The sequence below is a fragment of the Panthera pardus genome, unplaced genomic scaffold (genome assembly GCF_024362965.1).
Source record: "Panthera pardus isolate Hobbes unplaced genomic scaffold, ASM2436296v1 HiC_scaffold_11, whole genome shotgun sequence".
Classification (NCBI taxonomy): Eukaryota; Metazoa; Chordata; class Mammalia; order Carnivora; family Felidae; genus Panthera; species Panthera pardus.
In genome coordinates this window covers 69,455,246-69,467,355 of record NW_026526666.1, presented here as the reverse complement: position 1 = coordinate 69,467,355, position 12,110 = coordinate 69,455,246, and the positions used below count along the sequence as shown (strand labels likewise).

The following is a 12,110-nucleotide window of genomic DNA, read 5'->3' as shown; positions in this document are numbered from 1 at the left end:
AAATGTAGCCTATGGAAACAAAGGGAAACACAGAATCATTATGGCCATTTCTACATCTTGATTTTAACCCCAAATAGCAGCACTGCAGGGAAACAGACACCAACCGGTCCTGGCTCCAGTGGGGAAGAGCACAGAGCAACCAGGCTGCTAACTAACTAAAAACTGTTTTTATCAGATTATTACCTCAGAAGGCCCCAAACGAGCTGGAAAGTATTTAGAGATACAAAGTCCCCTTCTTTCCAGCTTCCATATCAAACTTTGATAGAAGAAAGTGACATCTAAGTTAACCTCAGCAGAAGAGCTTGATCTCTCAAGTGAATGAGGGCTTTTTCCTTTTAGATTTAGAAATACGAATTTTAAACTTAATTTTTAAGAAGGTGGGAGAAAAAAAGAAGCAACCCTAACAACTTGGATGGATCTCAAGGACATTAAGCTGAGTGAAGACTTATTTCATCAAGTTACACACCGTGATGCCACATTTATATTAACATCCTCAAAATGACAACACTGGAGTGATGGAGAATAGACCACTGGTTGTCAAGGATTTGGGCTGGAGGCGGGTATATTTTAAAAGCATAGCACTATGGAGTTTCTTTGCTGTGATGAATCAGTTTTGTATGCTGATTGTGGTGGTGCTGAATCAAATCTATAACAAGTGACACAATTTCATAGAGTTATACACCAAAAAGTAAATAAATGAGTGCGTGTAGAAACCTGTGCAACCCAAAAGGTCTGTGGTTTAGTTACTAATATTGTACCCAATGTCAATTTCTTGGTTTTGATCATTTGCTATGGTTATGTAAGATACTATCATGGGGGGGGGGGGGTGGTCACTGGCTAAAGGGTACACCAGAACTCTCTGCTATTATTTTTATAATTTTGGGGGAGTCTAAAAAGTTTTTTTTTTTTTTAACAAGTGTAGAAAGAAGGATACGTTATAGCAGAGTACAAAGGAAAACAGTAAATCTGAACATTTTTATTAAGTTCTACTAAAAAATATTAAAACACGTGAAATACTCAAAGTCTGTAAAACACACTCATACTCAGTAATTTTCTTATTTTGTGATAGCTAGTGCTATAATGTTGAAAATGTTACATAACATCAACCTACCAGACTGCAAGAGTTTTACTTCCACAGAATTCGACAAATATGCATCCTAATTAAGAGAACATATATACTTGTTGTGTAAAAGATCTTCAGGTTATTTTTAAAAATAAAACTTTCCCCTTAAATTCAATAAGGGTGGGTTTAGTTAATTTAGTGAGGGTCATGATAAGTCTATCTCATGTTCTTTTAGGTGATAGTGGGTAGATGCAGAGATGCAACATGCTAGGAAAATAGACTTACTTTTCACAAAGAACAGTTCAGATTTAGAGCTGGATACTGTGTACGTAAATTTGTTTAAATGACTGGTCTCGGGATTTTTTTTAAAAAGTCGCAGTGATGCTGAACGGCTCTATTTGAACAGAGAACCTCACCTCCCACCAGTCAGCCATCTCCCAGACCATCAGGTTGCTTGTTCGGCTTTTGGCCATCAGCTGCTGCCAAGAAACAGAGCGGCCCTAAGAATGCTTAGGGATCCCCAAACCACCAAGTGGCTCTGGCTTCCCTAAGTCTCTTTGGGAGACACCCCATCCTCACATCAGGAGGGTGGTGAGTTTAAGGTTCAAAATAGTTTTGGCAACTGTCTGAGCCGCTTTACATCTAAGAAGGTGCCTACTGAATTCATACTGTTCATCTGCTTTAAAGTTTCAGGTTTTAAACTTTCGGGAAGAATTGGAGAGTCCCTTTCATTTTCTTTCTCAGGATGTTGAGTAAACTCTGCTTTTCCAGTTCGGAGGTTCACTGCAGGACTTGGTTTAAAGTTTTTTAATAAGAAAGCTGGGTTTTCATTCAATTGCTGCATTGCTTTTGGCCGCACAACTTCATTTGTAATATTTCTCAGTACTGGCATATCTGTGTGGGTGCTCACGGGTTCACAGTTGTGACAATTAATTATTTCACAGGTGTTCCTAGAGGGCTCTTTCTGACAGTCTAGTTGCTCAGGTGTGGATGTAAGGTTTTGATTCAGTAAATGTTCACTCTTGCCCTCTGTATTGTTTGGAGGCTCCTCTTCATCTTCACTGTTGTCACTGCTTTGAATGAGTCCGTATCTCTTCATATATTTTTTGGTTGCAAATGACATGTTGTTTGGTGAAATTAAACTAAGCCCCACTGTGCTTCTGTCTGTATTAATATGTAGAAGACTAAAAGATGAGTCACAGTTATTTTGGTTTGATCGACTGAGGGATAGTTGTGACAGCTGATTTTCATTTAAATATTTCAGAGCTATAGCATTCGCCTCCATGCTCAAATCCACGCCGTTGGGGCTTAAGCCACTCATACCAACATTAGCAAATGACATGTAGTTTAATCCAGAAATCACTGCTTCGGGGCTGATGCATGCCAACACACTGAAAGACACAATGGAGCAGGCCATCATTTATCTCATTTTGAGTACTAAATGCTGTTATTCTAAATGTGTTCCATTCTAAGAAAGCAACAAAAGGTTTCCAGCTTCAAGATTCACGGTGCTTTTTGATCTGAGTGTGCAAACATCTAAGTCTTAATGATCCAGGTACATTCAAGAGATAAATATGGTACACTAGAAGGTAATCCATGATTCAAAGACTAAAAGTGGAACACAAACTAGTTCTCCTAAATTTATACATCAGTCATGATTTTAAGAACAAATACAATGCCCCCAAATGTAAAAGCCATTCAATTTTGGTAAAAATAAATAAATAAATAAATAATAAATAAATAAAATCAAACAGAGCAAATATCTGATAATGTAACATTTACAAGCTTTGGTGAGTAGCTCAGAATATGAAATTGTCTGTAGTTGAAGAGACTCCATTTGTAATGAGTGAAAAACATCAACCAGTCTCTGGATATGGGCTACTGTATGTATCTCTGTATACACTAATTTTCTTTCATTAGATATAATCCTCAACTTACTTTTGGTTGGTGTCATCTCATTAATATTAACTAACTGACTTGCCTTTTTCCTTTATATCATAAATACAATAATAATAGCTGCTAATTTTTACTGATGCCTGATTATGTGCCAGGCACACTCAGTATCTCATTTAATCCTCACAGAAACCTTTCTCAGAGGTATCTTGCCTTTCAAATATTCCAACCTCATTCTACACTCTATACAACAGTTCACATTTACATCATTTATTGGCAGTCCATATATTTAACTCACATTTCTTTTTTTTCTCTTAACTTTTTAATGTTTATTTGAGAGCGCACAAGCATGAGCGGGTGAGAGGCAGAGAGAGGCAGAGAATCGGAAGCAGTCTGTGCTATCAGTGCAAAGCCTGACGCGGGGCTTGAACTCATGAACTGAGATCATGACCTGAGCTGAAGTTGGTCACTCGACCAACTGAGCCACCCAGGTGCCCCTCTTTTTTTTTTTTTTTTAAATGTTTATTTTTGGGAGAGAAAGAGATAACACGAGAGGGAGAGGTGCAGAGGTGGGTGGGGCACAGAGGATCTGAAGTGGGCTCTGCACTGACAGCAGAGAGCCCAATGAGGGGCTTGAACTCACGAACTGTGAGATCATGTCCTGAGCTGACCTGGACGTTCAATGGACTGAGCCACCCAGGCGCCCCTAATTCACATTTCTTATTTATCATCTAGCTCCTTCATGAAAGCCCATGAGGGCAGGTATGTTTAAATCCACCACCTCATGTCAATATCCTTGGTGCCTAAACAGTGTCTGGCACATAGTAGGCACTTACTGAATATTTACTGTATGAATTAAAGAAATAAGTACTATTATCTTTATTTTATAGCTGAAAACACTAAGGAATAGGGATTTTTTTTTTTTTTTTACTAATTTGCCTAAGCTGAACAGCTAAGAATTGAAAAGCTGAGCCCAGGTCGCCTTATTCTCTAGGGCTCTACCACCCCTGTGTTTCACTATTATTTTGGTATCAGTTTTTCTGTTCCCTAAAAATTAGAGTCTTTTGTGTACTGTTTGTTGTGGTAAACATTATATTCTACTCAAATACACTGTAATTTTGCATATCACCCGATGAAGAAATTCAGTTGTTTTATATGTGCCAGCCACTGTCTTCATCCCTACCCCCATAAAACCCAAATAATGAGCAGGTATTTTCATTCTGAGAAGTATCTGAAATTTTGAAGAAGCTATTTTCAACCATTAATATTACTGAAACCAATGATATCATCATCAAACAATGAAACAGTGTGCTCAATAATGTTGGTCTTTAAAACCACCTTATAATTTTCCCTTAATCTTCTTGGTACTTAGGTACTTAATATGATGGAAGAGACACCAATATATCTAGACATTATTCTTTTATGAAATGTTCACAGTGATAATATTTTCTAAATATAAAATCTTTTCTACTTTCTTTGCCTATTTCTTCAAAATTATAAGCAATTTGCATATTAAATCAGAAGACCTGTACATGTTAAAAAATATATATCTCTAGAGATAATATTAATGTAAATAAATTAAAACTTCTAATTCAAAATGCTAAATATTTAGAAAAAGTAGGTCTAATTTGAATTACATCTTCTTTTATTATAGAATAGCTAAAGAATCTATATACATCCATAAACCAGTCACTATCAGTTTAGAAGGTTCTTCAAGTTTCGTTGTGTAACACAGCTAGCTAATTTCAATTAGGGGTTAGGGGAAACAACACTACTTTGAAAACAAAACAGATCAATAACGCTCAAAACGAATGCATATAAACACTAGGGTAATTAAAGATGAGAAACAACAGGAGGCCACTCACTAATCAAATCCTAACAGCCTTGAGCACAAATATACTATGTTAGCATCTCATTAGATGGACAGTCTCAAAAGGATGATGAGAGTCCATTTATGCTCCTATAGGAGAGTCCCAGGCCAACAACTATTCCAAAATTACAAAAATTACTCCAACTTAAAGATGAAAACTAACTTTGACTTTATTGTTCTGTTTGAATACCAATTAGTAAACTCCTACTTATCCTACACTGGGTTTTCAACTAATAAGTAGAAAGGAAGGAAGCGACTAAAGAGACTGCTTAAGATCTGTTTTGAATTTGAAAGGAATTGGAAATATGCCTGTAGAGGCTGCTGCCAGACCTCAAACCACAATCTCCATCTTCCCTACAATTTCTAGGGGTTGTTTAGCACCTTCTTTCATTGCTCTCCTGCCTTTGGACCCTCCTAATCTCTGCAGTTCTGAACCTGGAAAGCAGAAAGGAAATCTTCCTTCCCTTGTCTCAGTTACTCATCTGGTGGGAGGATCTGCTTCCGAAGTCTGTACATGAAATGAGTTCTCACATAGGTACAATGACAAAGAATAGGTGGTTTATAAACTAGGGGAACAGTGTAGATTGTAAGAATTATAAAGAGTACTTTCCTGGATTACTAAACTACAATTTGTAACACTATTTCCATAGGAAAATGTACCTTAAATTCTAAACGCCTGCCTTATGAACTTTTAAGCATACCAGTGATATTATACTCATAGATGTTAAAAGGTAACAAGGCCACAAATACGGACATTAAGTACCACAGAGGTGCTAAAAATAAAGCATTCACTGTATGCTTCAATGATGACCCAAACAGATGGGATTTCACAAATTCAGCAAATGACTCATGGAAGGCCCACCAAGTGTGATAGAAGCAATGAAGATTCAGAGATATATACTACTCATGATCTTGCTGGAAAACCTATCACAAGAATAGGCTATAGAATAGGCTATATTAGGAACAAGTAGTCTGAGTAAAAACATCAATATTCTGGTGAGGGGCCCAGGAAAGCTTGACAAAGGAGCTGCCATCTGAGTTCAGCCTTGAAGGATAAGAGGATTCTGGCAGGCAGAAAGGTGAAAAAGAATATCCCAGGTGAAAGTAACAGTGAGGAACCTTGCAAATCCCAATGGTGGGTAAGCTGGAAGGCTGGCAGACAGTGGTAGGAGATTATACTAAAAAAAATAAGTTTGGGGCACCTGGGTGGCTCAGTCGGTTAAGCGTCCTTCGGTTTAGGTCATGATCTCATGGTTCAGGAGTTCGAGCCCCAAGTCAGGCTCTATACTGACAGCTGGGAACCTGGAGCCTGCTTCAGATTCTGTGTCTCCCTCTCTCTCTGCCCCTCCCCTACTTGTGCTCTCTGTCTCTCAAAAATAAACATTAAACAACAACAAAGTTGTTAAAAAACAGAACAGCTTAAGACAAAAAACAATATGAATTAATTAATTAGGCTTTAGATTCTTTCAGCCTAAGATTAATGACAAACAAAATCTCACTTCTTTGTGTTGGAGAAACAGTTTCAGTGTGGTTTCATGTTTAATCATAATAATATGCAGAAGCCATTAATAATCAATAAAATATAAATTAAATAGTTTAGGGGCGCCTGGGTGGCTCAGTTGGTTAAGCGTCCGACTTCGACTCAGGTCACGATCTCACGGTTCGTGAGTTCGAGCCCCGCGTTGGGCTCTGGGCTGATGGCTCGGAGCCTGGAGCCTGCTTCCAATTCTGTGTCTCCCTCTCTCTCTGCCCCTCCCCCGTTCATGGTCTGTCTCTCTCTGTCTCAAAAATAAATAAACGTTAAAAAAAAAAAAAAGAATAGTTTAATATATTTTTGGTCTAAATTAGCACACATGTTCAAAAGGACAATTTTAATATAGTGTAATTATAATACAGTATGAAAATACTGCTAATGTTAGGTACCTCTCCTATGTGTTTCTACAACATACTATATATATCCTTCCTTTTCATAGGCGGTAACAGAATATATCATAGTTGACTATGTGTCTTTTCCACTGCACAATGGGCTCTGTGAGGGCAAAGATGTCTTCAACAGGTTATCTTGTATACCATGATGTCTCTCAGAGCTGGCTCAAAATAGAAGCTCAATACGTATTTATTGAAGTAAAATGAATGAAAGTATTGGCGAAATAATACATATAGCTGGTAAGACTATAAAACCTTCTCTTTCAGAAAGCAATGTCACAACAGCTTTAAAATTTTCCTACCCTTTTGACTTAGTCTTTCCATTTCTGAGACTGTAAGGCAATAATCCTAAACTAAAAAAAAAAAAAATGCAATCTTTGCAACAAGATGTTCATTACAGCAACATTTCAAAAGGGGCACCTGGGTGGCTCAGTCGGTTAAGCGCCTGACTTTGACTCAGGTCATGATCTCACCGTTTGTGAGTTTGAGCCCTGCACTGGGCTCTCAGGCTCTCTGCTGAGCAGGAGCTCACTTAGGATCCTCTGTCTTCCTTTCTCTGCCCCTCCCTGAGCTCTCTCTCCCTCTCTCTCTCAAAAAATAAATAAACATTAAAAAATTAAGTAGTAAGAAATTGGGGCGCCTGACTGGCTAGCTGGAAGAGCTTGTGACTTTTCATCTCAGGGTTGTAAATTCAAGCCTCACGTCAGGTGTCAAGGTTACTTAAAAATCTTTTTTTCGCCTAATGTCTGATTATTTTTCAGAGAGACAGCGCAAGCAGGGGAGAGGTATAGACAGGGGAAGATAGAAGATCCGAAGTGGGCTCTGCGCTGACAGCGAAGAGCCCGATGTGGGGCTCAAACCCATGAACCACGAGATCATGACCTGAGCCAAAGTTGGACACTCAACCGACTCAGCCACCCAGGCACCCCCCAAATAAAAATCTTTTTTTTTTAATTAAAATTAAAAAAAATAAATAAATTGAAGCCAACTTGACAAGTTCTTTTCTGTTCTGACAAAAGGGAAGGGTTAGGTAAACAAATGCTATATATCCCACTTAATAGATTAGGATATATCCCCATTACAGATGATGGTTGGTAAGAGTTACAACAATTTGGAAAACATGCTTATTTCCCAGTGTAAAGCCAAAAAGAATTTGGTTTTTTTTTTTGGTAGACACAACACGGTCAAAACACAAAGTAGCAAACTATACACCACCATCAGACCTCACCAAAAAATTAAATAAGCAAGAGAGCAAAACAGTAATAAAACAAAACAAAAAACAAACTATGGACTTTGGAATTAGAGAGAGTAGGTCTAAAATCACAGGTAAGGGGGCCTTGATCAAATTGGTACTTAATTTCCTTATCTATAAAACAGGAATAATAATAGTGTCTACTATATAGATTACTAAGGGTTAAATGAAAAATACTGCATAAAAATTCAGCACAATTCCTCACACACTATGAACGCTCAATAAATGGTTGCTGTTGAAAATTATTTTAGAGGGGGGAAAAATTAGAGTGGTACCTCAGTCAGTTGAGCGTCCAACTTCGGCTCAGGTCATGATGTCACAGTTCATGAGTTCAAGCCCTGCATCGGGCTCTGTCCTGACAGCATGGAGCCCACTTCAGATTCTATCTCCCTCTCTCTCTGCCCCTCCCCAGCTTACACTCTCTCTCTCTCTCTCAAAAATAAGTAACATTTTTAAAAAATTAAAAAAAAAAGAAATTCTCCAGAATTAAAAAATTATTTTAGAAAAAGAAAAGGAAATACAAAAGCAAAGTTTTAATAATAAATGAGTTTGATTGGGATGAATATGGTTTTTCTACATTTTACAAGATAAGTTTATATTACTTTGACAATGAAAACAAATATCAAGTTCTATTTCCAAAGTTCTACAATATTTTATACAACTTATACCATATAATAAAATCTAAAAGATTTTTTTCATATAAAGATATAACTATGTTACTTACCCCTCTATGGAAATACCTAATTTAACATATTGCTTTGAACCGAAAAACAATTTTTTTCATATTGGCTTTCACTTCCTTGGAAAATTATCTTATATGAAATTAAAATCCTATCTATGAACGTATATCTATGAGTTTTTCAACTGCTAATCAAATTTTTTAAATGGGCATAGCCCACAATATTAAAATTCATAAAGAAAAATGTTAAAATTGTATATATAGTAAAATTGCAACTGTTCCTTTTTTTAATTTAATTTTTATTTATTTTTGTTAACGTTGGAATCATACTGAAAATGCTTTATTTATTTATTTATTTATTTATTTTTCAATACATGAAATTTATTGTCAAATTGGTTTCCATACAACACCCAGTGCTCATCCCGAAAGGTGCCCTCCTCAATACCCATCACCCACCTTCCCCTCCCTCCCAGCCCCCTAATTTTTATTTTTTGAGAAAGAGAGTGAGTGAGTGCAAGTAGGGGAGGAACAGAAGGAGAGGGAGGGAGAGAATCTAAAGCAGGCTCCATGCTCAGCATGGAGCCCAATACGGGGCTTGACCTTCCGAACCCTGGGATCATGACCTGAGCTGAAATCAAGAGTCAGACACTCAACCAGCTGGGCCACCCAGGTGCCCCTGCAACTGTTTCTTAAAAAACTGATTTTCTTTGGATGTTATTAGTTCAAATGACATTCTCTTCATTTCCTAAAATGCCAACCCTGAGCACATATAATTTTCATAGTAGAGATTTACAATGTAAATTGTTATGTAAATAAAGAACAGAACAATCTTGATAAAACAATGACTACCCCACAATGGTAAATCAAAAGGCTCTACTTTCCATTTCATTCTAAGCATCTAAAAAACAAATCAAGTTTCATTATATGCTGAAAATTTATTAATTCCACTGTTTTACTGTAAAGACATTAAAACTGGGTAACTACTACGAAGAAATAATTACCTAAAAACTACTCCCCAAAGGCACCACACCAAAACACAGTGTTCCACAGATGGCAGGATAATTTGTATATTCCAACAGACGTTATACAGCCTCTGTCTTACAGTACTGAGATAAAACCTTCAAAAATGCTAGCCTTACTCTCTTATACTGTTGGTAGGAACATAAACTGGTACACTCATTTGGTGGGCAATGGCAACAACTACCAAAACTTTAAATGCATATATCCTCTGATCCTGCCTACTTCTAAGAGTTGATCCTACAAAGATATTTGTATCAGCTCCTGTAGAAAGATGTTTACTTAGCATTGTTTGAGATAAGAAATAAGAGATTCAGTCTAAGTCCATTAACAGAGGTCAGGTTCACTATATTCTGTGTACAACAGAGTATTATGCAGCTGTTTAAATGCATGAGAAAGAACTACATATACCTATAAAGAAAAGTATCTAAGACATAATGTTAAGCAAACAAAACAAAAACAGATTGCAACACTCTTCACACACATATACACCTGAATATGCACAACATTTTTACAGAACACAAAAGAAACAGTTAAGAGGAGTCAAACTGAGGAATTTGGGGAGTGGGAGCTTTTGCATTTTATCTGATATTCTTTGTATTATTTAATCTTTTCTCTTTTTTATTTAATATTTTCTTAAAACATGAGACCATGCTACTTTTGCAACTATGAAACAAAAATAATTAACAGAAAACAGGCTAACCTTAATAATATAATTTTCAGATTTTATCCTTTTAAAAATAAGTATGTGATAAAGATCATCTTTGATGAAGAAGAATCTGAACAGAAAAACATGGCCAATTGTAATAGGTAAGCAATAAGTAAAGTTTGTATGACTAGACTGTTGAAAACCCATTTCTAGGGAAAGGAATGTTTTTGCCTTTTAGTCGACACAACTGCATAACCGAACGTCCAATAGGTGGTGCAGACCGTAGCACCTCCAGGAAGGCCTTCTAGACACCAACAATGAGTAAAGTCCATTTCTTTCTCCAAGCCTTCCAGAGCATTTTGTTGGCATCTTCCCCCAGGAGGGATTTATGTATATAAAACCTACTCTCCTACTAAAATGAAGACCCTAAAGGGTAGAGATGATCTCTTAGTCATCACACACATAGTAGGCCCTGAATTCATGATGCATCAATTGAATGGAGTGGCGAGCTTATACTTTTTCTCATGAGACCGCTGCAATACATCTACAATTTTTTTTGATCTTTTAAAACAAATTTTAAAGTTACCTGGCATGATCCACTTTATGTGCATTTTTATTCACTTTAGTGGGAGAATCAATTTTTACTCCAAGGTTTCTTAGTTGTTTAAGGGTTGCATTAAGAACACAATCTTTGTCTGCTGGCCCTGAATCACGTTTTTTTTTCTTTGTATGGTAAACATTTTGTGTTCTGGTACATTCATGGCTGATAATTACTGCTTTGGTGGACGGCTGCTCAGCTTCTTTGGAGGAGCTATTCAGTAGGTGGTTCACTTGACTCTGATGAAAAAAAATGTATTTGAAAAATCACTATTAACAATCTTAGGAAACAAAAGTGTAAATAGCAGCATAAGCAAGGCCAGGGAAAAGCGAAATAATATCTTGCCAAATTCTATAAAGAAGCAAATATATTTGGAAATTTTTTATACTATAGGGTTTTTATAAAGGCAGCCCATCTTAACAAATGATTTCATCAGGCTCTGAGGAAATTTAGAACGTCTGTTCAGAACTTGTTCATTTTAAAACCAAATTTAAAATCATTTCAGTAATATTTCAAGTGTTTTCAAGGGTTTATAGTAGCTATAAATTAAAGTTCTAAATCATGCTTTCGTTTGAAAAATGGTAATGTTTCGGGCACCTGGATGGTTCAGCTGGTTAAACATCTGATTTTGGCTCAGGTCATGATCTCACGGTTTGTGAGTTCAAGTCCTGCATTGGGTGAGCTCAAGCCCCACTTCGGGTGAACACGAGCCCCACTTCGGGTGAGCCCTGCTTCTCTCTCCCCCCCCACTCTCTATGCCCCTCGCTCACTTGTGCACACACAGTCTCTCTCTCTCAAGAAAGGAAAATGGTAATGTTTCAGAGTTATAAATTAGATCTTTATGTTCAGAATCTGACTCTTCTCCTTTCTCCCTTTGAATGAGAATGACCTGTGATACTATCTCTGCCTTCCTGGCATTAGAGTACATTTCATTCACTGAGCCACAGCTGCTAGCACCAGTATAGGACCCCACAAGCAAGTAACAATTATGTGTTCATTGATGGGTACTTAGGGCCCTATGAAGCATGGAGACATCCAGTGTTCCAAAGTCTACAGTTTGGATGGAAGTGACAGCCAGGGTCATTCAACCTTCAAGTCTCAGTTTATATTCCAACTTTTCCAAGACGACTAGGTGACTATTTCCTCCAACCAGAATTATCCCT

General features: G+C 37.1%; 1 protein-coding gene across 10 annotated transcripts in view; it reads right to left on the bottom strand.

The window, feature by feature from the left end:
* Positions 1-956: 956 nt before the first annotated feature.
* Positions 957-12,110, bottom strand: part of STIL (STIL centriolar assembly protein) — a 63,763-nt gene continuing 52,609 nt past the window's right edge. For all 10 annotated transcript variants that reach the window (XM_053895687.1, XM_019449380.2, XM_019449376.2 and 7 more), the window contains 2 exons: positions 10,936-11,186; positions 957-2,454 (listed from right to left, as the gene is read on the bottom strand). In XM_053895687.1, the coding sequence (XP_053751662.1) occupies positions 1,668-2,454; positions 10,936-11,186 (1,038 nt within the window). In that variant the 3' untranslated portion in view covers positions 957-1,667. The remainder of the gene's footprint in view (positions 2,455-10,935; positions 11,187-12,110) is intronic.